The sequence below is a fragment of the Passer montanus genome, unplaced genomic scaffold (assembly GCF_014805655.1).
Source record: "Passer montanus isolate IOZ18808 unplaced genomic scaffold, ASM1480565v1 scaffold40, whole genome shotgun sequence".
Classification (NCBI taxonomy): Eukaryota; Metazoa; Chordata; class Aves; order Passeriformes; family Passeridae; genus Passer; species Passer montanus.
The window spans coordinates 4,766,860-4,794,553 of record NW_024368819.1 but is presented as its reverse complement, the minus strand read 5'-3'; the positions used below and the strand labels follow the sequence as shown (position 1 = coordinate 4,794,553).

Sequence of the window (27,694 nt, the reverse complement as noted above, 5' to 3'; positions counted from 1 at the left end):
ATACTTTAAGACCTATATCCCATAATCCAAGGGTTTATTGTCCTGGGTTTTTTTTCCTGGGTGATACCCTGATCCTCCTCTATATTTCCTGCTCTGTATTATGAGTGAGGTGTATATTTTAAAAATTTAAATCCTGGGAGTACAGTTGAAAAGACTCAAAAATGCAGGATTAAAATCCCCTCCTCACAGAAATGTGCTAGATTATCTTCTGGATGGCATGGCTCACAGACTTAGAGATTCACATTGCTTTAATAAAAATCATTTCTTATGTTACTTTTATAAGAGATTTCAGGCTGGTTTTTTTACTCTCTCTCTAGCTGGAGAAGACTTCTTATGTTACTTTTATAAGAGATTTCAGGCTGGTTTTTTTACTCTCTCTAGCTGGAGAAATTTTACACAAATTCATATCCTTTTTCTTGCTTCCATTTCTGAGCCAGTCATTGATCCTCTAGTTATTAGGGAATAATATGACCTTCATGTTGATTATTAATTTTCCTCACCTCAATAACCCCAGTAAGATTAGATTGTTACCTTCAGCTGTGGCAACTGAAAAGAAAATGTTTTGGTTATCATACCATGCTGGAATAGAGTTAATTAACTTCACATTGGCTGGTGTGGAGCTGTATTTTGGGTTTGTGCTGAATGGATAGTTGACAATATCAAGATGTTTTTTGTTATTGCTGAGTAGGGCTTACACAGAGCTAAAGGCTTTTCTGCCACACTGGTGAGGAAGTTGGGGGTACATGGGAGGTTGGTTGGGGGCACAGACAGGACAGATGAGTTGACAGAAAGGATATTCCAGGCCATGTGGAATCATGCTCAGTGTATAAAGTGGGGAGAAGAAGGGAAGGACTTTTGGGATGATGGTATTTGTCTTCCCAAGTAACTGCTCTTTTTGTAGCTAACATGGAGGTAGTAGAAAATACAGTAAGTTCAAAATTGTTGTGTATTAATGTTTCTGTATTTTTAGGGGTTTAGATTTTGGTTTTATTTTTACATGAGGAGTTATTTCAAAGCTAAATTCAAATATTCAGTGTAGTAACACTCCAATGACATTTCCTATTGCTTCTTTTAATTTTCCATAAGAGGCAAATATTTTCTTTTGTTATTTAACTTCTTGTGGGAAGTTAAATATCTACAGAATGTATTAAAAAGGATCTAAATACAATTTGACTGAGTTAAATGGTTTCTACTAGGTCCCTTGCCATTATCTGTATCTCTTCAACTTTGATCATCTTCCATCTGTTTGAAGATAAGTATTTTAGCATTTCATTGCAGAATGGAAAATACAGGCACAACTGTCTTTTTGTTTGTTTTGATAAGACACGGGTAATTACTTAGACTAAGCCTCTTTCAATAGAAAATCATTGTAGTATGACCCTATTAGAAGGTGAAATACAGCAGACTAAAACGAGAACTTTTTCTTGCTAGAAAATTTCTAGGGACTAAATGCAACAGTGGAATTGTGTTTTGAACCATAAGCAAAATTTCCGTATTGAAAAATCTATCTAGGCAAGTCTGAGAAATACTAGTGAGCATTACTCACTCCATAGTGAAGATTAAAACTAATGTGCCGTTATGCATCAAATATATTAAAAGCAAGAAACCAAAAACTGAAATTCACAGGCTTCATCTTGACTATTTGTACAGGATTTTGGAAGAAAAAAAAAAGAAAAATGGAAAGGACGTTAAAAACTGAGGCTGCTCACAAATGTTGCTGGTTTTCTTTTTTAATTAGCCTAAAAAACAGACATTAAAGCAAATCTTAAGAGACACTATTATTTTACTAAAGAATCTTTACAAGCCTTATAAAAACTCCTGTTTGTCCTTATCAACCCAACAATTCCAGAGTTTTGTTACTTGGTTTTAATGCCTTAGACCAAGACTTTAAATGAGTACATACATAATTAGATATGTTTCTCGGAGATCAAATCCAGTTTTTGGATAATAATATCAAAGACATGGTATTATGTAATCAATTGTGTGAAATTAGATGAAAAATTAAATAATGTGGCTTAAACACTACTTTCCAAAATTCGGGTTTGTCTTGTAGTTTACTAGGTTATTTTAAATTATTTTCTTTAAGGAAGACCAGTGATACCATTATTGTCAAAGTTGTTCTTTACCTTAAGTTTTCTCAGATAGTTTGTTTTCTTCATCTATCAGGCAGATTAGCCACAAATCTTATTTTTCTATTGTCAATCTAGAATCTTTATCTGATTTTTCTTTGCCTCAGCACACTTGCCACTCACTATGGGCTGCTTCATAGGAACAGATTCTCTCATGGACAAATTGATTGTGATTCTGCAGTTAGTTTCCTCCCATGTTGTACATTAGTTTTATGTAACAATATAGCAGCAGTTATTAACTGTATATTGTTTTTCACCTAGGGAGCTTTTAGAACATATAAGGATCCTGAAAGTTTCATGAAACAAAAGATTTTACTCATTCTCTGGTTGCTTTTGTTATTTAATCATATATATTAATTTTTATTAGTGCCTCTTTACTGAAAATTCAGAGGCTAGGTCTGCAAAATTTACAAAGCACTAGTACAGAAGTTTATAAGAGTTATTGTGAGATTTCTTCTTAAAATCCATAGTTACAGCATTATTGTCGTATGTGGACAAGTTTGCCAAGAATTTCAGCATTAATCAGCATTTTTTGTGGGTGGATATAAAACACAAAAGGATGTTGTAGGCAAAACCAGAAAAAACACATTTTTCTCTGAACAGATGTATAATAGCCACTTTCAAAAGCTAAATAGTAAACACAGAAGGAAAGAGTTTCACACCATAGAATGTAAGACAAAATATTTCTGGCTTCCATATTGTGGGAGTTATTATAGAGCAAAAAAATGCTAAGTAAAAATTGCCTGTGTGCTTGGACAGCTGACACTTCAAGAAATAAGCTAGAAATCAAAATCCTTTTCAGAGCCATGCTAGTTGCCAGCCATTAAGGCATTTGGAACTAATTGAGGAATACACACAAATACTTTATAAGCACTGGCTTGTCATATGTCTATCTTGTAAAAGATTTCTCATAATAAATCTTCTGTGCTGTGTGTAAAAATTTGAGTTGTTTTTAAATCCTGCAATCATATTTACCTTAAAGTTGGTATATCATTCCTATGTATATATAATGTGCAACCATAATACAGAGTTGATAGATAAGGATTATATATTTTATTGACCAGTTATTATTGCTGAAAAACATTGATTAGCTTCTGAGTAGAGAAGCTTTCTTCATATCTAAAACAGAAAAAGCATATTTCAAGCACAAAAAGAGGAAAAAAAATTGCATAGCATACCAGAAATGCCAAATCTTTGAGAAGAAAAATATCTGGCAGTTACAGTTAGGGGAGGTATTAATGAAGACTGGGAGAAAAGAAACGTGGCATATGTGTGTTTGGAACAAGATAGATACAAGTTCTGATTCAATAACCTAACAAGGATGTGTATAAAGGACATTTTTCACTGTGGAAATACTTTTTTCGTTTTGAAAGAGTTGTCGAATACCCATATATAGAATACATTCTAAACCCCGTGTCATTAAGACAGTGTGGTAAGGTGTTTTGCCTTGTGAAACACCTCCCATTAAAAAAAAAAAAAGCTGACATTATTAATTGTGTCTCTCTCTTTAACATCTGAATCTTTTGCAGGTTTTGGTTTTAATTTCCTGAAACTAAAATGTTCAATACTAAAAAATTACAGATTACAAATTAAACATTAAAAATAAATAGCAAAGGAAGTTTTATTGTCCTATTGACAGAAAACATGGAAAAACTGCTTCTTCTGGGTCCTGCTTTTTTGTCAATGAGTTTTTGACCTCCTGGTCTGTTATTACCTGATAAAACTTTCTTGTGACTTTTAGAGAAGACTTCTTTTGTCATCTATTGAGTATTGGTAGTAGTGTGCTGAATGTCCTCAAGAAATACAAACCCCATCAATTTAGGAATTTCAATGTCTTTTAATTCTTATTTTATTTATTAATAATAATATTTAATTTCTTTTTGTTACGTATTTTATTTTTGGAATTTCTCACAAATTGACCATGGTATAGCCACAGAATTATATAATCATAGAATCATTAAGGTTGGAAAAAACCATGTGGTGCTGGCTTAACAACTGGACATCACCATGTTCACCACTAAACCATGTCCTCAACTGTCACAGCCACACCTTTTGACCACGTCCATGGTTGGCAACTCCACCACTTCCTTAGAAAGTCTGTTCCAGTGCTTTACAACCCTTTCTGTGAAGAGATTTTTCCTTTTATCTAGTCTAAACCTTCCCTGGAGCAACTTGAGACCATTTCCTTGGGTCCATATTGACTATAAAGCCATTTGATTTTTCTTGTGAAATGAAAAGCCAATGAGGAAAAAAAAATTATAGTGAAGCAAACAATATATGGTGCTGACAAAATAGGAAGTGCGAGTTTCCTTTGTTCCTTCTCTTGCATGATCTACTATTGGGACTTGATTTCATTCACATCAGTGAATAGGCATTATGCAATTGCCCTTTTTATCTCCTGTAAGAGATTAACAATCAGTGCATGTGAGGCTATGTTAGTATGTCATTGGCACTATGACTGCCAGTAGTGAGACACTCAGAGCAAATGCATAATGCTTACTTTCAAGTATCAGTTCCCGTTAATTTTGATTTACATGGATTGATCTGTTTCAACATGAAAGATTGAAGTCAGTAGTTAAGGTGTGCCAGACCAGGATTCAGATCTACTCAGTCAAGCAAGGAGGAAAATGAACCATAGCCTCAGAGAATGTCTATGTGCTACTTCCTGACTGTGTGATTTACCCAAGAATTGTTAAGTTCAGCTCTTGGCTGCTTTAGTTCAGACTTCCACAGTTGAAGTGAGACTGTTTTCTGTTCTGAAATCAGTGGGTGGGGTTTTTGTTTTGCTTAACCTGACAAATTTTATTTAGGATATTTGGAGCTTCAATTTGGCCTATGTGACAAAGCTTGTTTGGTGTGAAGAATCTTACCTGGATACTACCAAATCTCACTGGAAAAATTGGGTAGCAGCTAAGCAGTGTTTTAATGATGGAAGTGCATTCTTAAAGAGATGGATTGGTCTCCAAGTGATTTGGAGGATCATATTCTTTTCAGAGAAAATTCATTGCTGTTGAGTTACTTCTCAGCTGTATTCAGAGCTTTGACAGGCCATAAACAAGCTTCTGATTCTCCCTGGCTAGCCTGAGTGTCTATAGTAGAGTCCTAATGGGTAAAAGAAGGAAAAGGGAAGAAAACTAGAGTGCAAAATCCCTCCATGACTTGTTAAGGTTAGCATACATTGTAATTTAGGATTGGAAGGAAACTCCTATTAAAAATAGGGACATAATTTCTGTACCTTTTCTTCATAGTGGAGAACCATGGAATTTCTTTATAATTCTGCTCTTGAAATTAATAGGAAATAAACTAGGTCAGTATTCAACAAATTATGGAATTATTGTACAAATCTTGATGTTTGTGTTGAGCAGGATATTTGTTGCTCACAGGATTGTTTCTCTTATTTGTTTTGAGTGTGCAAGTGAAGATAGAACATCAAATTTTTTTGAAAGAGGCAGAGTATTATTCTTAAAATGACTGCTTTGATTCCTATTGGTAACTTGCAAAGTAAAGTGTGTAAGCAAGAATATAAGAATCTGGTACTGACTTATCCAAAAGTGAAAATATATGGAAGTATACTAATCTTTATTCTCTTCTTTAGTTCTAATATTTCTGTGTTTTAATATCTTGTCATAAAACATACCTGTAATTCAATATATACTGCAGTGATAAAAAATAGTTATTATTTACTAAACATGCCTGTGTAAGTGGCATGAATTATCTGTTGGCCTGATCACATTGTATTAGTACTGAAAAATTGCATTTATCTGTTTATTTATTTTGTATTTTCAGGTAGAAATTGAAAATCTGGACTATCATTACTTTCTGCCTTTGTTCTTTGATGGGCTTTGTGAAACAGAATTTCCATATGAATTTTTTGCTCGCCAAGGAGTCCATGACCTGCTGGAGCATGGTGGAAGCAAGATCCTTCCTGTTGTTCCTCAGCTCATTATCCCAATAAAAAGTAAGTGAATGTGTAGGAGAAAAGTCCATAAGTTGTATTTACGTTATGTAAATTTTTGAAAAGTTGCTAATTAAGCTGTAAAACATGACAACCTGAACATCACATGAAAATTATTGCAAATGTGGGTAAATTTTAAGATATGAGGTCAGAAAGCTTATGCCTTCAATCACCTGATATATGCAGTACTGCAGAATAGACTCTCTGGCTAGTGTTTTTCTTATAACAGGGTTGTTCTTGGTCTTTGGAAATGTTAAGTGACATTTCCTTAGCTTTTCTATATTTACAATGTAAATCCTCTACTCTACAGACCATCTAAAATGACAGATGGCATCTAAAATGACAGCTCTAAATCAACAGATGGCATTTAAAAAATATTACTTTTGAAGGTTTTATATAGTCAAACATAGTTTTTTTGGAAAAAAAAATTGTAAAAATCAATAGATTATTTTAACACAAATGTATTACCACTAAACTTCAGGTGTATTACCACAAAAATTCATTTTCTTGGATTACCTAGTCTTTCAGATATATTGTTTTGTCCTTTCTTTAGGTCAGTACCTTGAAGAGATATTATTCTCAACATCATCCTTCTCTAGTTAGTTACGGTGATTCTTAAATCTGTATGCTACACTTAAATGAATAGATGTTCATGTTTGTTGAACTTGGCTTCTTTTTTATAATTAATGATTAATGGTATCATTGCTGTTCTTTTTCCTGTCCATGAGACAGTTCAGCTTTAAATACAATTTTGTAAAATGGGAAGTGAATGTAGTTTGGAGCCTGATAATACTGAAATAATAGTGTGGGAAGGGTCAGAATTGTGGTTTTTTTGTTCAATTTTTTCTCAATTTAAAAAGATTGATTATAGATGTCACTATCTCTAGCTTAGTGTAGTGTTGAAAATGTCAAAAGGAATATATAGTATTCAGAATGTTTACTCTGTGACACTTGAGAAAGGTTATGAAAACAATGTTACAATTTTTTTCACTCTAAAGGGGAAGCATGTAAAGAGATGAATGATATTATTCCCTTAGAACTGTATTTCCAACATCGCCCAAAAATATTTGCAGTAGTATCATGTTTTTTGAAAGATGAAATAATTTCTTCAGAAAAGACTGCAAGTTTATGACAGCATCTCCTCAATTGGGATTTAAGTCTTTTTTGAGACCAGAATCTAGCTTAAATTTAATTACCCGGAAGCTTTAGCTGTTACACAACATTTAGAATTAGAAAGGTTTCTAGGTAAGGATATTTTTATGGGTTTGATATGTAGTCTTAAGTCATAATTTATGTTGCTGAAACACATTCAAGATTCTGCTAGCTAAATTATTTGTTGCTGCTTTAATTTATTCTAAAGTGCTTATTTTTTTATTTTAAAAATGCTTCTCTATAATTTTTAATATGTGAAGAGTCTAAGTGTTATCAATGATAAAGGCTTCTTCCTAATCAAAGCCATACTAATAGTAAAAGAAGGCACCACCATCTCCAGGAGTCTGAAAATGTGTACTTTTAAGGGTTTTTAAATTTGCTATGACTGTGTAATACAGCAGTGTAGTCGTAGCTATAATTTCTGTGACTGAGCAGCATCCACAATAAACTCAGCTATGTTTTACACAGATTCCTGTCTCTTAAGTGTCCCACTGGGTGAGTTATTTCTGATTAACCAGTCTTCTTCTAGACCACTACCATATTTCCACTGTGAAAGAGTGAATCAATTGGTTGTTAGGCAAGTTAATATATATGATTGAAGGGCAAAGGCTAAAAGAAGGACAGAAAAACAACTCTATAGATAGAATGCTTTTAAAGGCAGTCTTCTGTCCTGCATGGTCATCAAAGGACTATGTTAGAAAGGACCTAAATGTTCTCTAAAAGCATTTAAATTAAATATTAGGGTTCTGTATTATATTTTAATGATTTAAGGATGAATTTGTCTTCCAGCCATCCTTGCTTAAAGATCACACATATGAACACTATATCATTAAAAATGAAAATAATATTATTTAATCCATCTCCAAATTATTTTAAGCCCAAATAATTTCAATTTTTTCTTATTAAACAAAGTGACTTAAAAAAAGACAGATAATAGAAATTAACAGGCCTAAATTCTCTTCTAAAATACCTGAAATATTATTAAAATAATAAAGAAGAATGATCTTCAGTTGAAAAATAATTCCTTTTTATTGTTTGTCTCACTGGAAGGAAATTTTTTACTGGAAATTCAGAAGAAGAAAAAAATCCCTCAAGTTGGAGGCATTAGTTTCTCAGAGAGAAAAATGTTCAAAATATATTTTGATTTGAATATGAATTGAGAATATATTGTGTTGTGCACTGGAAAAACATTATAAAATAGTTTATAAATACAGTCATTGCATGACATAAAACTCAGAAGAAACAAATTACCTGTTTATGTCAAACTTGTAAGGAATCCAACTAAAAATAAATAAAATACAAATACAAAAAATGGGATTACTTAAGGTACAGGACTTTTTGCTCTCTTTCACAGAAGATATAGGCAAACCCATTGTCTGAGTTATTTCAACTTCAGCTGATATAGAAGTTGAGATATACAGCAGATAACAAAGTACTTTGCAGCAGTGTCATGAAAGTTCTGATGCACAATACACAGCCAGATATCTTCTTTGCCAGCAAGATCCATATTGATATTTTCATATTACAGACAGGTAAAAAATCAGAAGAAAGAAGCTAATTTTGCCCCACATCACAGATTGCACTGGTGGCAAAGAGCTGAACAGAACCCAGCTCAGCCCCCTGGGGTAGCAAACAAAGATGTCTCTAGGTTATGTGAGAATTCCTTTATTTTTAGGAAACAGAGGAGTCTGTCTAGCCTTTCTGTGTTTTAATCTGTGGTCATTATGGGAGTGTAAAATTCCTTTTGATGTTCATTTTTGGGAAAATTATTACTTTTAATATTACATTTCCCATAAGTAATGGATCAGAAAAGCCTTGTCTATTTGCTTGCTTTTGTTAGTCTTCTGCAACTCTCAAATTCCTGACTTCAGGGCTTCCTAGTGTTCTCTCACATGAGACACATGTGCAGACATAAACTCTGGGGGAGCCAGAAGTTTCTACACCTTTGTCTATTGTTTCTATGAGTAACATCAGGAACATGCAACACAGTGTATGGATGCACCTCCTCTCCTTTCAGAGGCAGCGAGCATGCTGCCATTCACATTTGCTTTGCTGGCAGTGTGGTTGTAGGAGTTGTCAACCCTTGCACGCGTAAAGTCACAAATTGTTCCGGCTCCCACGCTCTGACTCTTGCTAATGCAATTGTTTATGGAACATCTTAGTGATACTTTGATCTAGATGTATTTAAAAAAAAAAACAAAACAAAAACAAAACACAAAAACCCCAACTATAAAATAAATCAAAAATATTTTTAAAGTGGCATTACTTTTAAAGTCAGATCATTTCAATAATTTAATTTATAAATGTACTCCCACATATGAAGGAACAGTAGCACAGACATTGGACTGAATGGCTAAAAATGATCAATAGAAGATCTCCATATGGCTTTGCTAATGACTGTTATAATGTGAAATTGAACACTTAAATATCTTGGATCACCCACTTGCCAGAATCTTCTCTGTTCTGTGCTGTGAATCCTAAAACAGATATGTAGACAATCTGAACTTAGGCCTAAAAGCTAGAAAAGCTCTCATCTTTGCACTTGTAACTGAGACGGAAGTATTTTTTCTACACAGTTCCAATCAGACCAGTCTTTCTGATTGAGTATAAAAACAATCTCCATCCTAAGGAACTCTGAAGTTTTCCTTGTTGAGACTTTTACCATGCTGTCAAACATAACTTCTGTGATACAGTAAATCAAGGATAACTTAAACTTTGTTAAAAATGTTTTGTTAAGGTAATAGATATTTTTGTGAGTCAGATTTAGAGAAATGAATAGAGCATTCCTCTCTCAGTGTCACCTACAGAGTCCTTTTTAATATTTAATAAATTTCCAAATTAAACTGATTTCTGTTTTCTTATTGTTCACATTCTGTTTGCACTTGATTTCCATTTTCTTATTGTTCATTCTATTTGCATGAAAAATGTTGTCTTGGAGTACAGTGTAGTTAATTCACATTTAATGTCAAATCAGTGTCACTTTTGCATTTAGATATGTGAAGTTGAATGTGTTGCTAACAGTTTTTCTAAGCATAGTTATAGTTCTCACATATTCACAGTATTTAGGAGTACTTAATGACTGTTAAATACTTCCTTTCACACAGTTCTGCAATACTTTTATGGAATAAATATGATTTTCTGGTCTGTTGTCATTTTCTTTCTGCAGATCATGGAAGTTGATTTCTCTCAGCTACATAAAGTTAAAACATTAATTGTAATTGTGATTTTCCTCCTGGCTGACTGTTGCTCTTGAGAACCAGTCCTGGTTATTAAGGTCAGAGACTGAAAAATAAAAGTAAACAATCATGCTTTTATAGACTTGAAAATTCTTTTAAAGAAAGCAAAGGCCTCTGATTTTTTAAATTTTTCTGATATCAAATACTAAAGCATTTCCCCTGCAGTTTTCATCAACCAGTACAAGTAGTTGTGATTAGGTTTATGTTACATTCTTCTGCTCAAAACTGGTCATTTCAGGTGTTTTCAACTGCTTTAGGAAGTAGCTCCTTTATTACTCCTCTTTACTCTCTTCTGAGAGGATAAACTGTATTCCTTATTCAATAAAATAAATCTTATCCATGTTTGGAAAGTGAAATCTGTAATTAACATCCCTGACTTTTAAAGTTGGAGTTAGAGCTATTCTTTCCTGAATTTATAGGTGTATTATATTTAGCATTTATTAGTAACGAATTTCATCTGCAATTTTATCACCCTGTTGTTCTATACAGCTCTTCAGAGTCAGTCCTTATCTTTGGCATCTGGAATAACTTGACATCAACAGAAATATTTGTTATAATCAGTGAAGGCTCTTCCAAATCACCTTTGGATCTAGTGAAAAACAAAATTCAGCACAGAATTCCTGCAAGGCCTTACTAGTGATATTATTCCTCTTCAATCATTTATTGTTGCCTACAGTTTCTATCTCCAAGTCATTATTTATTTCTATGGAAGCCATGGAGGTTCAGTGAGGGACCTTATTAAATTCCTTTTAAAAGTCTAAGAAAACCGTTTTATCAGGTTTTTCTTGACCGCATTCTTCTTCAAGGATCTAGAGAACATTTGGAATGCTAGGTTAAGTTTTGCAGTATAGATGTCTGTACTACTTTGGTTCTGCAGACCTTTTTTGTAAATGGCATCACATTTCAGTGGTAGCAGACCTGTTTTCATCAGGAGGGTGGATACTCAGTGCAGTTTTAGTATCTTAGCTCAGAGGAAGGAATGTACACCTAGGAATGGATAGAAGCTCTAGACTGGCATAGTCATTGAGCAGGTTTTTGGGACTCTCTTCTAAGTATTCTTTCTACTATATAATTAAACTGGGTCCACAAGTGTTAATAGAATTGAAGCTTTAAAGGGGCTGATCTAGCAAAATGCTACAATTAGAAGCACAACTAAAGCTGAAAGAAGCCACTGACTGACTTCCATATTCTGCTATATCATGTTTCTTGAAAGCATCAGTGTTTCACTTATGGATCTGAGCATTTTCTGTGCCTTAGACTTTGGCTTTGCATAAAAAGGTCTTTGATGACAAAATTGGCATAAGGTTTTCATGCCTTACCCCCTTTTTATCCTTCCCATAATTTTGCTGTGACACATCACACTTTCAGTTGTACAGAAAGAAATTTTTGTACATCTGTATTGTTATTTGGATCAGGATGTTACTGGACTTCTAAAAAGTACAGAACACAAGGTTCTTATTCTGGTTTTTATTCACTCTTGATTGAAATGTTGTATTTCATAATACTCTTCATTACTGTTCTGTAAGTTTAGCACAATAGGAGCACAGGTAGTTAAGTGTTACGCACTTTGAAGATTTTGGACAAAATTTTGTAAGAGAAATATGTATCACTTTAATCAATTACATTTTGAGAACACTTCATGTTAGGACTTCTTTAAAACTGACTGTGAATTTAAAATAAGCCCTTGATCAACAAGATTAAGTAGATCACAACAGTCAAGCATTTTTATCCTGAGTGCTTGTTACCTCACAGGATACACTATGTATCTTGTTCTGCTTCAGGCAAAGCATTTTCTAAAACTGTTGCCTCCTTTACTAATTGAGTGAGAGATATGAATGCAAAATAAATTGGTTTTAATGTTTAGTCATGAGACCTAAATAGAAAATGGAAAATATTGGTGCACTTCTAAGCATAGATTCACAGGTGTATTTGAAAAAGAAGTTAAAGAGAATTATATTATCAACGTAACTTTTAATATAATGACCAAAATCTAAAATTAGTAGTTAGAGAAGAGACAGAAGTTTAGGGAAACTGATTTGATTCTGTAAAGCTGAGGATATCAATGTGCTATCTGGGAGAGAATGTTCTGATTTGATCTCTTCTGTGGAACTATATTGTGTCATGAAAAAGATCCACTGTGTATTGGGAGAAACGCTGTCATGTTTCCTGGCTTATAGAATCTATCAATCTCATCTATCACATGAGAAGTGTGGCTTCTATTGTAGACAATATCTGGGACTGAGATAGAATTTTCCAAACTGCCACATAAAAATAAAATATATCAACTTATATAACTTCTAGGTCTTTGAGAGGTAATAAGTGTTACTCAAGAAAAAGATTTGAATATTTTAAAATAATTATTTCTATTGCTTTATTCTATTAGCATCTAGCTAAATGGATAAGCAAACAAGTGGCATATATCTTAAGAAAAGTTTCTGCTCTTAATGGAAATTAACAAAAGAAACACTAAATTTACATCAATTTATGTTAATTACCTGTATACCCCTGAGCTGGAGACTGGGGAACAGGATGAAGCCACCATAATCCAGAGAGAAATGGTCAGGTACCTACTGCTCCACTTGGACAGAGACAAGTCTATAGCATCAGATGGGATCCATCCAAAAGTTCTTCCTAGGAGTATTTGGACAGCCATTCCCACTTACATGACATACTCTGCATGCATAGAAATAAGGTTTCTTATAGTCTGGAACAGCTTCTACAGTCCAGAAGTACTATTCCTGGGAGTGGGTACAATTTGTTAAAAATTAAGAAACAGTGATTTCTGTCAATGATTAATTTTTATATCCCTTAATTAATTTTGTGTGTATGAATAATTAATTTAATAATTTGTAATTATTCATATAATTGAGGATAAATATTTGTTCATGATTGTATGCATGACAACTATTGTACTGAAAATTGCCAGTGTTAGTGATAATTTCTCTATTAGTTCAGTTAGCTATTATTTATGTGTATGACAAGTTAGTAGTGAATAATTATTTATTCACTACTAACTTGTCATACAGATAAATTATTTAGTGAATAAATCTATACGATGGAACCCCAAAACTTGCTCTTCCAACCACTCTTCCATGTAAAGGAATAACGCCTGTTTCTCTCTAACAGAGTATTTTCCTACCTAAGGCTTGGACCCAATTTTTAAAATTGTACCTGAGTGTCTCTGTTTGCTAAAGAAGCCTTAAAACATCCATCCACAAAAGCATAATTTCAAATAGCCAGCCTCTTTGCTGGAACTTAACATGAGCATGCTGCATTGTTGGGCTTCTTGTCCACACAGTATTATGCTCAGAGTCAATGGAAATTAAGTGCAGCCTGGTGACTACAGTAGCGACTATTGCAGAAAATAAACAATATGGAATTCAGTCTGTATATTCATTTAGGAGTACTCTTTTAAATTGGATGAGGTGTAATAGTACCTTTATACCTTGGGCTTTCTGTTTTCTAACAGTAGGTTCAGTATGTTGTTCACAAGCATGCCAAGAGGCATGAAAGATTATATTTTGAAATGAAAGATGATTTTTGAGAAATGTCTCTGTCCATTCACACAACCAATCTGCCCTGCCCTTGGCTTGGAGATCTAGCTCTGATTTTTAACACTCAGCAGGCGTGTGATAAGCAGCAGAAGCAGGTGGGGTACAATGCATTTTCTTAAAGAGATTGTTCCTTTGACATTGTTCCTTTGTGAAAATACTACTTCATTCCCTATGAAATGGCAGTCCTGTGCACTGATAAAACTCAGCATAGGAAATACTGAATCATAGAATTGCAGAATCATAGACTGGTTTGGGTTGCAAGGGGCCTTTAATGATCATCTGGCTCCAACACCTCTGCAATGAGTAGAGATATTTTTGATCCTAATACTTCTATTTGAAGAGGCAGTTCTTGAAGAACTTACTAATAACTCCTCTTCAAATTTTGTTGTATTCTTTGCTACAATTTTTTTCTAAATGCTTATACTTTGTTATGGTGTCTCAAATCACATATTTATAGATGTCTGTGTTTATAAAACATGGTAATAAATTTGAGCTTATCTTTTTCAGTTCTGTCCCAGTGCAGTGATGTAGAATTCTACGTAACTGGGCAGAACACTGGAGTATTAGACCGATATGTAAAACTATACCAAATCTCACAACTGCTGACAAATTTATCCAGCTACATAATTTCAGAAATGCTTTTATAAATAGATGGATTTTGCAAGGGAGAAAAAAATTTATATTTCAAGCGTGACTCATTTTTAATTACAAGAGAGAATGCAAAGTACTTGCTTTTAGTAAAATTAAAAGAGAAGAAACAAGAGGTTTTTATGAAATGTCTTAGTGTCATAAGATTAGAAGCATGACACTGAAAGCTAAGAGAAACATCTAAGTAGGCTAGACAAAACCTTTCTTTTCCCCCTAGAATGTTTTCCTTTTGAAAAAGCCTACAAGGTTTGTTTGTCGGTGGTTTTTTCTATAAACATTTGCTTCATTGTACTGATTCTCAGAATAGTAGGAATTGTCAGTTGAATGAATAAAATTATCATTAAATAAATGAGTGCAAACATACAAACACCAATTGTTGTACTAGAATGCATCTGTTGTCAACCTTTGCAGGTTGTCTTGCAGTTGTATAGTTCCATTGGCCCCAAGTGGTACTTACTGAACATTTATTTTTCATTTGTTTGGACCACACCAGTATTATACAGGCAGCGTGAGGGAATAATGAGCTGCATTCTTTGGGTTACTGAAGAGTCAGCACAAATTGTGGGAACAAATAACAATCAGACAAGGCAGTGTTTTATAACATCAGGACTGCAATCCATCTTTGGGATCTTTCTAAGCTGGGCTAATAAAGGCCCACTTACAATTCCCAACAGAGTATAGTTTAATTAAATTTGTCCATTAGAGAACTCCTCCCCCTCCCTTTACATTTTAGAAATTAATTCTGCTTTCTGTCTGTTGTTCTTTTTGCATCACAGATGCACTGAACCTTCGTAACCGCCAGGTCCTCTGCACCACACTGAAAGTCATCCAGCACCTGGTGGTGTCAGCTGAAATGGTGGGGGAGGCCTTGGTGCCCTATTATCGGCAAATTCTCCCAGTCCTAAGCATCTTTAAGCACATGGATGGTGAGTTATCCTAACAGACACTGTGTCTTTCAACTCCTAAGGCAAAAAGGGGCTTGAGGCAGGGTTAATTAACAATGTAGTTAAGATTTATTACTGTATATAAACTCAAATCCATTTGGAGCTCTAAATAATGTAAACTCCCCCTCTTACTATTCCCTAAGGATGCACTGAAATTAACAATTTCATTTATTACTCCTTGCACGTACAGTTTATTTAACACAGTACAGAAGCAGTGAAGCAGTTCTATAATCTTCCAATAATTAAATTGTAAACTTTGTAACAGTCGTTTGAATACATTAATAAATTGCAAAGCTTTTTTCCTTCCTCCAACACGTTAGTTTAGTCCAGCTGTTTTATTCAATTCTGTGCTCTCCACAAGCAATTTGCTGCTACCAGAAGGTTTAGGAAAGATTAAAAATAAAAGTAGAGATCAAACTAATTAATTTGAGGGTCGAGAAAACTCCATGTTGTTGAAGAATTTCAAGTTAGATTGTATCGAGCAAAACAGTGAAGTTTGAAGTTATTGCTGCACACTTAGCAGGTTTCATTATAGAGAAATTTAGAATTTATATTTACAGTTAAGTATGTGTTTTCTTTGTAGTGCAGATCTTGCCAGTTTCAGTCTTTAATAACTGGTACTGTGAGTTCTATATACTATGAGTACATTTACACCACAGTCATCAGCTGAAATCAACATGATGTATATTGCTTTTGCCAACTTAATTTTTAAAATAATTTTTGGTAGTAAATCTATCTGTACTTATTTTCAATTATCTACAAAGTTACTGACTTAATAATTCCTATTATTGACTTGTGGCCACATAGATGAAAAGAAATTAATTCTTCATAAGCTTTCAAAAGAGTTTTCATTAAATTCATGGCATTTTAATAGTTCTCTGCAGGACTCCTTCCTATTATACTTTCTGTTTGCATTACTACAGAATATAATACCTAATACTCACTCTTTTGCAATTATAAGATTCAAATCAGATTGAAAAATGCCTGTTCAGAGACTGACTTGAAGACACAAATGAAATTTACATTTTAGATCTATTTAAATACATGTATGTCTCTGACTTTACTTAGTGAGAAACATTCAATGGTGTGGAATTTCACAAATGCAAGTTATTTCTGATGACAGTTGTGACTTTCCAGAAGTTGTGGGATGAAAGGTTACCAGTGAAATCTGTTGCCTGAGCTTAAGCAATTTCAGTAGGGCTCCTTGTGAATTGGAAGATTTCCCCCTAACAGATCTAATTTCAGTATCTGGCACAAAACAAGATTGTAAAAATGACTCTCATTGATTAATGAATATACCACACACGCTTTTTTCCAAATTTCTGCCTGAAGTAGCCCATAAATTCTCTTGACTGGGCTTTTCTACAGTGATTTCAGATGAATAATAGGGAAAACTCATGTGTAGCCAGGTATCTAGCTTGGCAAGGCAATAAACACAATCTAAATATATCTTCAGTTCTGATTGTATTGTGAGCAAAATAAAACATATTTTGAACATATTTGCATGAGATCTATGCTCTGTGAATTTGCGCCTATATAAAACTACACTAAATTGTGATATTTGACATTGAATAACTAAATCCTCAAAAATAAATGAAAAGTAATAGTTCAAAGTTAACTGATTTTAATAAGTAATTACTTTTTTAGAAAGAAAAATTTTGAAACTTTAGTACTACCAGGAATGAAATAGATGCTATTTGCAAGGCCGACTGTGTGAAACTGTTGAATTCCTTCAGTACTTATATGAGGATGATAGGGCATACCTCTGTCTCCTCCTTCCACAAAAAGATTATGTTTCATTCCTCCTTCACTGGTGGTTTGGCAGAAAAGACAGGGTTCTTTCCTCCTCTTTCTATCTCACATGAGCTAATAGGCAGCTGAGGTGCAAGTGTTTGCTCCCAGTTATAAGGAAATTGCAGAGATTGATCTGGACTATTTTCTTCACTGTTTATTTTTACTGATGAAAGATGTGGTAAGTGAAGTGTACTTCTTTCTTCTTTTCTGTATAGCTTGTGAAAGTAAGAACTGTGGTGCATCTTTCTGGACTTGTATGATTTGCAGTCTATTAAGTCAGACACTGTGTAAGTTTGTCCAGATTTAAGTTAACTGGAAGAAGCCATGTTTTAGTCATTGCCACCTTACTAGATCAGTATCTGTCTGATGAAAGGAACTCTTTCCTAAATTCAGCATTTGTGAATACCACTCTCAGTATGTGTTCTATGAAGTTCTGGAACCCCCAAGCCAAAATTCTTTAGATACAAAAAGTTTCCATATGTTAGGTGGAGGCTCAGAAATGTCATAAAAAGAGTATGTTGCTTGTTGAATAAAACACATGTGTCATTGCTATTGGTATTTTTTGTAAATTTTAAAAATGAAGAACACTGATGAAAAACAAATTCGGAGTTTTCATCATTGAAAGCATGTAAAACATGTTCACCCATCTGAGTCACAAGATACAGGTTTAAAATAAATCAATGCAATCTAAGTTATAAATGCCAGTGATCCAAGCCTCCTGAGACAGTGTGTGTGAAAGCCAGAGAAGAGGGTTCCATTAACTTCTGAAGAGTCTTGTTAGTGAGCAAGGGACTTTTTTGGTGCACAAACCACATTTGATGTGTCTGAATTTGTGCCCTCTCTGGAACTTAGGCCCTGACTTTCAGATGTTGTTACTTTTCCCTCGGGTTCCCGAGTGCCCTGTTGCCGAACATTGAGACATGAAAGAGCAAAGTTCTGCTGGTGATGCTACCACCACTCATGTCTGTATCAGTGGAGACAGGGAGAGCACCCTCACCATCTGGCCAGAGTGTGCTCTGAAACAGGGTTGAAGCTCTCTGCTGAAACTCTTAGCCAGAGCCATAAGGCTGGCAGGAGGGCAAGAGAAGAGAACATGAGTGTATTCCAGTGACTGAGGGAGCAGAATACTGCTGTGACACAGGAGCTGCTTGTCTGTTTTCTGGAGACTGGGAGGAGAATAAGTCTCCAAGCAAGCTTCCCAACACAGGGACCATAATATAAATTTGCTGCTATATATGACAAGAAGCTAAAAATATCATGATAGTGCTTTTTAAGTCTTATTATATACTCTGTAATGCCAGTGTAGTTAAATGTGTAAGGTAAATGTACTCTTAAAAAACTCATTTAAATCTTGTGAAGAGGGAAAGAAAATTTTGTATAGACTCAAATGGAAGTATTCTTCTGCATCACAAACCCCTATCTTTTGTGTATCTTATTTTCTAAGCTGTCTTTTATGAATCGGTGAATTATCTGGAGTAAATACAATTTAAAAACAAATCCAGTAAGCTTGTTATTTTATGAAAGCAGACAGAAGAGGAAAATAAAAGAGAAAAAAGGAAAGAAAAAGGAGTCTTCAGAGCCTGGAATATGCTATTAGGGTGCATTTATGCCAGAATGATGTCTGAAACACAAACCAATTTATTAAAAGGATTAGACTTTTAGGAACAGCAAAATTCTCCTGTTTGATTTGCCTGACTGATAAATGAAAATTTCATGTATTTAGTTTAACAGCTATTTTCATGTTATCAATTTATATGGAGCAAGAACAGTTCTGCATAGAAAATAAAGTTAGATGAAACAAAATATTATTAGGGTTTGCAGGCCTCAAAGAGAGAAGGGTGGGTTGCCACTGCACTGTGGAAGGTACCTCTCCAGCATGGTAATTTCATCTGTGACTTGTTACAGTCACTCTGAGGTAAACAGTGGAAGTAGGACAGCCTGAAGTTTCTCTTGGCTGCAATAAAATTGTCTTGACACTATCAATAACTTAAAGGTAATGTAAACTTTGGACAGTCTCTACCTATGTAGCCAGTCCTTGAAAATAAAATTTTAGAGGTATGACTGAGAATACCTGATGCAGTGATATTGTAGCATTCAACTAGTGAAGCCACAAAGCAGAATTATACTGCATGCTTTACAGCACCTGAACTTCACTTGGGAAAAACACTGTCTTGTCTGAAAGGTACTTCACATACTTTGGAGGACTCTATTTTACAAAATGCAGTAATATTGCATAGACTCTGAAGGAAGAAGCAGGACCTAAGTGTTTAATGGCAAAAAGCAAAAGACTGTGCCTAGAGGTACAAGTCCTCCCTGTGTTAGAGTTCAAGTATTTTCAGAACTTTCAGAACACTGCCTGTGTATTCCAGAGGCAGTGATGCTCCTCCAAGTGGTTCATAGTTATTAGTAAGAAGCCGCAATTATCCTTTAATGTGATTGAATATGCTCTAAAAAAAACTTTCTTGCCCAGAAGATTTCAACTGTCTTCCTCTGGGATATACAAAAGTCCTTTCAAAAGACAGTTTTCTTCTAAAATACTTTGCATCTTACCAACTCTGTGTTCAGAAATCCTAATCTTTCAGAATAAGAAAAACCCACAAACAAAAAAACCCAGATATCTTGAACATCAATATTTACAAAGTAATGTATTTGAGGTTCTCTTAATTTCTCCTATGAAAGCTGAGATTTCAGACTATTCCCAGACAACTTTTCTGAGTTCCAGCTATTAGCTATTAGCTTTAGCTTTTCTTTTTTTTCTTCTTTTAAACTGAAAATCGAGATTCCCAGAGAATTAGTTGATTCATGGTTGAGATTTGCATAAAAAAGCATGCAATGCCGTAAGATTATTGATAAAATAAACCATGCTAATATACTAGTAACATAAACTGTATTCTGCAGTTTTCACATTGTTCTTACGCTTCATTTTTACACTTATTCTTCCTATTATGTTGCATATTTTGTAAGACTTTCATTATTTCTAAGCTTTCTTTGAAATCCATCAGTTATCATTTCTGAAATTTGAGAACAAAGATTCTGGTGTGGCTTTAAGGATACACACTTCAAAGGAATAAGACCACCATGACAACATCGATCTAAGTGAAGAACTAGTTTTGATACATTTTCTGTTTTTGGTTTTTTTTAATATATACCTTCAGTACAAGAGGGTGCAGGATGTTCTGATTCATCAACATTTAATGAAAAATATTGTGATTTTCCCAAAATGGCATCTGCCAGTAAATCACCTTTTTAAGCGGATGAAGACAGATTGATTGCACTCCAAAAATGTTATTACCATACTGCTGAGAAGCAAAATATATTTTTGTCATTCCCAACTGTGATTCATTATATTATTTCAACAGACTTTCTGTGAATTACAGTTCTAAGGATATTTATTTAACAAATATTCTTCAATGTTTTTAATAACATCAAAACATTTCTCATCTATGACATCTACTGATGGTCTTTTAACGGTATTTTTCAAAAATGTCCCAAGTTTTTTTGTCAAGACTCTCATCTTGAAAGTATAAATCTCACAAATAGTGCTTTATGTTGTAATTGAATGAGCAGGAAAGTGGTCCTCAACCATTATCATCTATTGTCTCACCTTTTTTTGCACTGATCAATCTAATTTTTTTTCAATGACCACATTACATATAAAGCTACAAAAAATTCACTGGAACTCTGAAGCACCTAAATTAGGATCTACCAAGATCTACCTATATTGGAGCATTTGTTTCTTGAGTATCTTCAATACAAACTATGTGATTTTAAGCTGATTATATAGTAAACTTCTAATGTGTAATCTATACTCTGTCAGGTACTTTCTAACACACTGAGAGAATCATTGCACTTAGATCATAATTGCTGGGTAATTTCTAATTGCTATCTCATTTCTTAGCTGCAAACACAGCACAAGTATGTGCAAAATAGAACTGTGATTGAATCGAAGCTATTCACACTTAGCACTTACTTTTAATGTGTTAATAGTCTAATTAATTCAGCGTCTTGAATTTTTGATAAAAAAAGAGAAAAGCTTCCCATGTCAGAGGGTGATACATTACATCCAATATTTTCTTTTTCACTTTTCAGTTTTTAATTTTTTGGGTATTATGACTCAAGAAAATGAGTTTTGTATTGAATGAAAAGCGGGATGTGTATGAGTTAGGACTTCTGAATTCACAGAAAATTCATGGACAAGTAAAATATGGAAACATTAAATTCTTCCTGTGCTTCAGTAGAAACATCCGTAAAATGGATATATCCTGAAAAGGCTTGTAGGCCTCAGTCAGCATTTTGTTTGGCAATCAATCAGAGCTTTCACAAAGTACCAGGAGTGTGGATATATACATCAGTGAAACATAATTTTCACAGAGTTAAGGATTCATATCATGCTTTGCTTTAATACATTTGTTTGATTTGTGTTCCTTTGGGAAATAATTACCTGTGGAAATACCATGTTTGAGGAAGATTTGCACATTCAGGACTAGACTTGTGCAGAATTACAGTAGCATCTATATGTCTGTTTATACTGGATGCTAATATCTGTCTAAATATCAGCAGGTGTGTATTTGGCTCCAAATGGGACAAGGAAGTGTTTAAGTCCCTGAGAAGTCCATAGAAGAAGCAGGCTTTTAGCAAATCTAATGCATAGCTGTAGTACTAATATCAAAACACAAGATGCATAGTTATTTTAATTTATTTTGTTTGCATCTTTATCTGTGGGTTGTTTGGCATTGGGTTGGCTAAGGAAGGCAGTGGCATCCTGGCCTGTATCAGCAATGGTGTGGCCAGCAGGACAAGGGAAGTGATTGTCCCTCTGTACTCAGCACTGGTGAGGCCACACTTCCAATCCTGTGTGCCAGTTTTGGGCCTCTCATTGTAAGAGGGACATTGAGGTGCTGGAGTGTGTCCGGAGAAGGGCAGTGAAACTGGGAAAGGTCTGGAGAACAAGTCTTTTGCAGTTGAGGGAGATGGGGCTGTTTAGCCTGGAGAAAAAAAGACTTGAGGGAGATCTCATTTGCTCTCTATAACTGCCTGAATGGAGGCTGTAGCAAGGCGGGAGCTGGTCACTTCTCTCAAGTAACAATAAATAAAACAAGAGGAAATGTCCTCAGGTTGTGTCAGGGAAGGTTTAGCTTGTTCATCAGGAAAAGTTTCTTCATGGATAGTGTTGTCAAACATTGAAACAGACTGGCAGTGGTGGGGTCACCAACCCTGAAGCTGTTTAAAAGACTTGTAAATGTGGCACTTTGGGGTATAATTTAGTGATGAACTTGACAGGGTTAAGTTCATGGTTTGACTTCATAATCTTAGAGGTCTTTTCCAGCCTAAACTGTTCTATAGTTCCATGCTATTTTTGAAAAAATAAAATGCATGTGCAATTTTGCAAACTGGAACTAGAACCCACAGTTCTCAACTGCTGTTTGACTTGTGTATCTGCTTCATCTGTAATTTCTTCTTTGAGTAGGAGTTCTGAACTCTCTGCTGAACCTAAGTGAACCACACCATAAGGAATGGTGCAGGCTGGCACAGATTCATCTAGAAAATACTACCCACAGAATCAGCTAGTTTAGCATATGTTCCAGTTTGTTGGAATTACATATCCATAGGTTCACAATTCCCTATCTGTCCTGGGTAGATCAGTACTTTACCTGCCATTCTGCAGTTCTGGATAAAGGCCTTTACGTTTTGGATGAGTAGAGTTCATACACGTGCCTAAATTGTCATTTTCAATTGAGCTGCTATAAGCAGCTCCCTATGGACTTCTTTGTCACATTATTCCGGCTCTTGATTCCATTTGCAAAGAGTTGAGACACCTACATTTGTTCTCTAGATACTAAGACTTTCTTTGGTTCTGCCCCTTACAATGTAAATTGTTTTTACAATTGTGCCCCTTACAATTGTAAAATTTGACTACTGCCCCTCCAGCTAGGAGTTTTTCCTTTCTTCTGGGTAATTAATTCCTGTATTTTCACACAACTGGTTTGCACTTGGTTGTTGGGATTGAGAAGTGATTTCTTCAGTTGGACTTTTGCTGTTGACTTCATGTAGAAGTACTTTCAGAGTACACACAAAGCAATTCTGAGAAAATATTTGTTTTCTGCATAATTCTCGTCTTATATGTTTGCAAACAAATTTGCCTTAAGTTTGAGGAGACTTATGATTTCAGCTTGTCACATTTATTAAGGTGGCATTTTTTTTATTTTAAATGTACATCTGAAATCTGGATTCACGTAATAATTTTAAGTTGATTATGCTTGTTTATTGCAGATGTTTTTATTTGTGTGCTCAATTAGTTCTGAGAACTAATTATAACTGATGGAATTCAATTTTCTGTTCTGAGAAAAATATTTCTGTGAAAGTCAGTGTGAGGATGCCAAAATTTAAGAAATGTGCTCTGTACCTGGCTTTCTGTTCTTATATTAATAAAATAAACCCTAAAACCAACAGGTAGTGGGGAGAGAGAGGCTTGGGAGAGAGGGAAGTCCTTGTATGGATAACAATTTTCTTGTGGCATTTCTCTCTCTCCCTCAAGGAAAACAGATTAAAGCCCCATATAATGGAATGATACCGGTGGGAACATAAATATTGCAGTGTGATTAAACCACCAAAATACTCAGGTGATTAAAGTGCTTCAGGTCTTTCAGTTATTATTCTGTTATATCATTTCATCTCATTTCAAGATGTTGCTTTTTTCATAGTTTTTGAAGAACACTCTAGGCAACAAAATTGATTTTGTGAGGCCCATAGCGTTGGACTATTGATTTATTTTTTTATATTGCACATCCATCATCTTTGTTTTCAGACACTCCAGCAAAAATATGTATTCTTGTTATAACATCATCTGGCTGTCCCAGTACTGATGCAATTAGTGCATGGAAATCTTTGTCTCTTTGACAGGACTATACTGGCTGAGAGGTACCCCTTTGACTTTTCTTATTTGAGAATTAGGTGAAGTAGATCAGACATTTATGATCAGAGAATTTGCTCACTAATGTAATCTAACTCAAAACTTAGAAGTTTCAGCTAGGAAATATATTTTTGGGGAAAAAAATGTCAAACCAATCAACCAACCAAACCAATCCACACAAAATCCAAAAGCAAATAAACAATCCCCAGAACACCTGATTGTATGTTAAGACTTTCCACCATGTTAGGTTCCCTGTTATTTTTGTTTTGAAAAGGTAATCCAAAATTTAGTAAATGTAAGAAATACCAAAGCTATCGTTCAACTCTTTCTCTTCTCACTTTGTTCTGGGTATTATGATACAGTTTCTACGAAAAAGTATGTGTCATAGTACATCAGAAGAAATCAAATCAATATATAATTAAGGATGTTAATAATTTTTCAGATTTAGCAGTTGGCGAGCTACACTCAAGCTCAGTTGACACATGACAGTGATGGGGTTACTTGTGCCTACTTTCTACCTTTGATTCTCCAGGCTAGTGATCAGAAACCCTTTTAGGGATGAATGACATGGGAAAGGACTTTGGCCAATATACAAAGCAGAGGTTGTCAAATGGTACTGTACTTCTTGTCTCAATGCAAAATGCCTTTTCTACTTCCGTAATGCTGGGTATTAGTTAAGACATTGATATTCTGAAGTGATTTTCTATAGTGTCAACAGTAATGCTTTTTCACTCCCAACATTCCCTGTGTATCGATATGTTGTTTCTTGTTTCTTACTTAATGTTCAATTCTTAAAGACAGAAGCAGATGTATTTCTGATGTATTTGTATGGGTTTTTTTAAATGATGAGTTAATAATCCATGGTCCCTGACTAGAATTCTGAAGCTTTACAATAGTTCAACTACATAACAATGATGTGATATTGAACTGAGCTAGGGATTGTGATTTGAAATTAAATTTAAGTATAGTTCCTTATATTAAGTATATTCCTATATTAATCCTTATATTCCTTATATTTCTCTTAGGACTATGTTAAAGTATAAGGTAGTAAAAACAATGTTGATCAATTTATTCTTTTAGATACTTTAAGAGAGCAGAAATTCTAATTAGACATAAAAATTCTGAATATTTCTGTAGCTAGCAGAGTGCAAGGAAATAGCAAATAACAAATAACTAAGGAATGAAACTGGATGCCTAAAATGGAAATTTTTTCCAAAGAATGTTCTCCTGCAAACCTCACCTTTGTGTCTGTCAGCCCTCCTCTTTCCTCCTTGCATTTTCCCACATTTTTCATTCATTTCCTAATCTCATTGTATTTTATGTTATCCCTACTTTTGAAGACTTTACTTTTAATTTTTTAGTCCAATTTTGAGAATAAAAAATTATTTCAGTTTTGCTGGTTTATTTTGTTGTATCTTTGTATAAGAAGAGTCCTTTAGCAAATGCCACCAAAAGAAGTGAAATAAATTTTAAGAATTAACTTAAGAATTACCTTTAAGCATTAACTCCTGCTCAGCCAAAGCAAATAGGAGGGAGCATTACAGAGAAAAGGAAGTTTTTTATTACATCTATCCAGTAAATTACATGTTTAATAAATCTAACCTCACTGAGGGAACTATAATGCAAGCAAACAGTATAGATTTGTTTTGAAACTGAGAAAGAAAATTACCTAACCTTTTCATTCTAGAGGAAGTTCCTGAAATTACTGTAGATAAAGGATATTTCTGTGATGTACATGAAGGTACTTCTGAGGTTTGGGTTTGTTTTTTTTCCTTGAGGTTGTTTTCTTTCTTGTTATCAGTTTAATACTTAGCAATTTCCATCTCTTCCTTGCTATTGTCTCAGAAGTTGTCCATCTGTGTGTTGTGATTTGATAAACAAAGTGAGTATACTTTTCAGCATATGCTGGCTGGACTGAGTGCCCATGAGAGTAATGAAAGGAGCCAAGACATTGGCCCAGATACCTGAATCTCTTTAGGTGGCTGTGCTTTGGTTTGAGGAGAACCGAGCACTAAGAAAAAGTTTTACGGATAAATATGAGTGTGATGTTAAATGCTGATCTATACTTTAAATGATACATTATATATTGTATTCCTGACTAGCAATGGAAAGAGACAACATACATTCAGAAAGGTTGGATATGTGAAATTTCATTTTTGGAGCAATCTGTCTCCACTGATTGCAGGGAGAGCCTGGAGAGGTTAGCCGTTCTAGGGGCAAAATTAGCTTTGGTATGTACACTGTCCATGGGTCAGATTACAGAGAGAAGGAGACTGTCCCAGTAGATTAATCTGTCACAAAAATGCCAATTGCAAATCAAAGCATAATGGTGGAGTGGTCATAACAGGAAAATCCTCAGAGATGTTCATGGTTACAACTTAGAAAAATAAATGTAAAGGCATATGGATCATTTGAGTTGCAGTTGCGGTCTCTGTAATAAAAACATTATGTGGTATGCTTTTTGAGCAGCACCACAAATGGTTTTCACAGGCATTATGAAAAGGCACTTTTCCTGTGGCACCAGCGACATGCTTCTAAGGCCCCAGAATCCCTTCATGAAAGATTGTTTGTATTTTCTTTTTGTTAAATGAACTCACACATACCTTATTTAACCACCCACTAGTAACGCAAACAGTTTGATGAAATCAGACATGAAAGTGAATTATTTTGTTGCCTTGGAATACTTTTTCTTTGATGTAAACACTTGTCATAGGGAAACTACTGTGTCATAGGCCACCACCAGGAAGAGATCCAGCAAACTTCAAGGATCAGTAGTGGTTGGCATACACATATTTCTGTGTGAAAGGGAAAATCATGAGCCTTCCATCTGAAATAATGCATGTGTACAGATAGAACCAGAAAATATGAGAAGTGTGTGTGTGCACGTGCGTGCAAGCAAATTTTATTTTTTTAATGAAGGCAGATCTATAGTAAAGATTTTGTTAAATTATTCCTACTTTAGCAATTCAAGGTTCTGTTGAGGACATGCAGAAATTATTGCCTGTATTCTTGAAAACGAAACAGAGGACCTCTTCTACATATTTTTATTGAACTTACAGAAAATATTCTTGCTTCTATGACTGAAACTGGTAGGTAGTAGAGTGTCATTATTTCTTGTATGTAATTCCAGAAAAATCCCATGTAACTCAAAGCAGGACCAGAGACTTGTTTGTGGAGTCCAACTGCAAAACAAGACGTGTATGTTGCCTTGAAAAAAAACCCAACTCCTTTTTAATTTGGTTTCAAAATATTACATAACTTGAATGGTATAGGTGTATTGTGCGTATTATATATTTAAATATAAGTAGTAGAGTACATGATCATGCAAGAAGAGTATTCCAAGCCTTTTGCTTTTTTTTCCCTGAAGGCTTT

General features: G+C 34.5%; 1 protein-coding gene across 6 annotated transcripts in view; it reads left to right on the top strand.

The window, feature by feature from the left end:
* The window catches only part of PACRG (parkin coregulated), a 214,331-nt gene that overhangs the window by 103,609 nt on the left and 83,028 nt on the right, over positions 1–27,694 (top strand). For 4 of the 6 annotated variants that reach the window (XM_039718874.1, XM_039718873.1, XM_039718876.1 and 1 more), the window contains 2 exons: positions 5,916–6,087; positions 15,451–15,600. In XM_039718874.1, coding sequence (XP_039574808.1) covers positions 5,916–6,087; positions 15,451–15,600 — 322 coding nt within the window. Of the gene's footprint in view, positions 1–5,915; positions 6,088–15,450; positions 15,601–23,947; positions 24,045–27,694 lie in introns of those variants that run through there. The other 2 variants (XM_039718875.1, XM_039718877.1) reach the window with 2 other exon arrangements.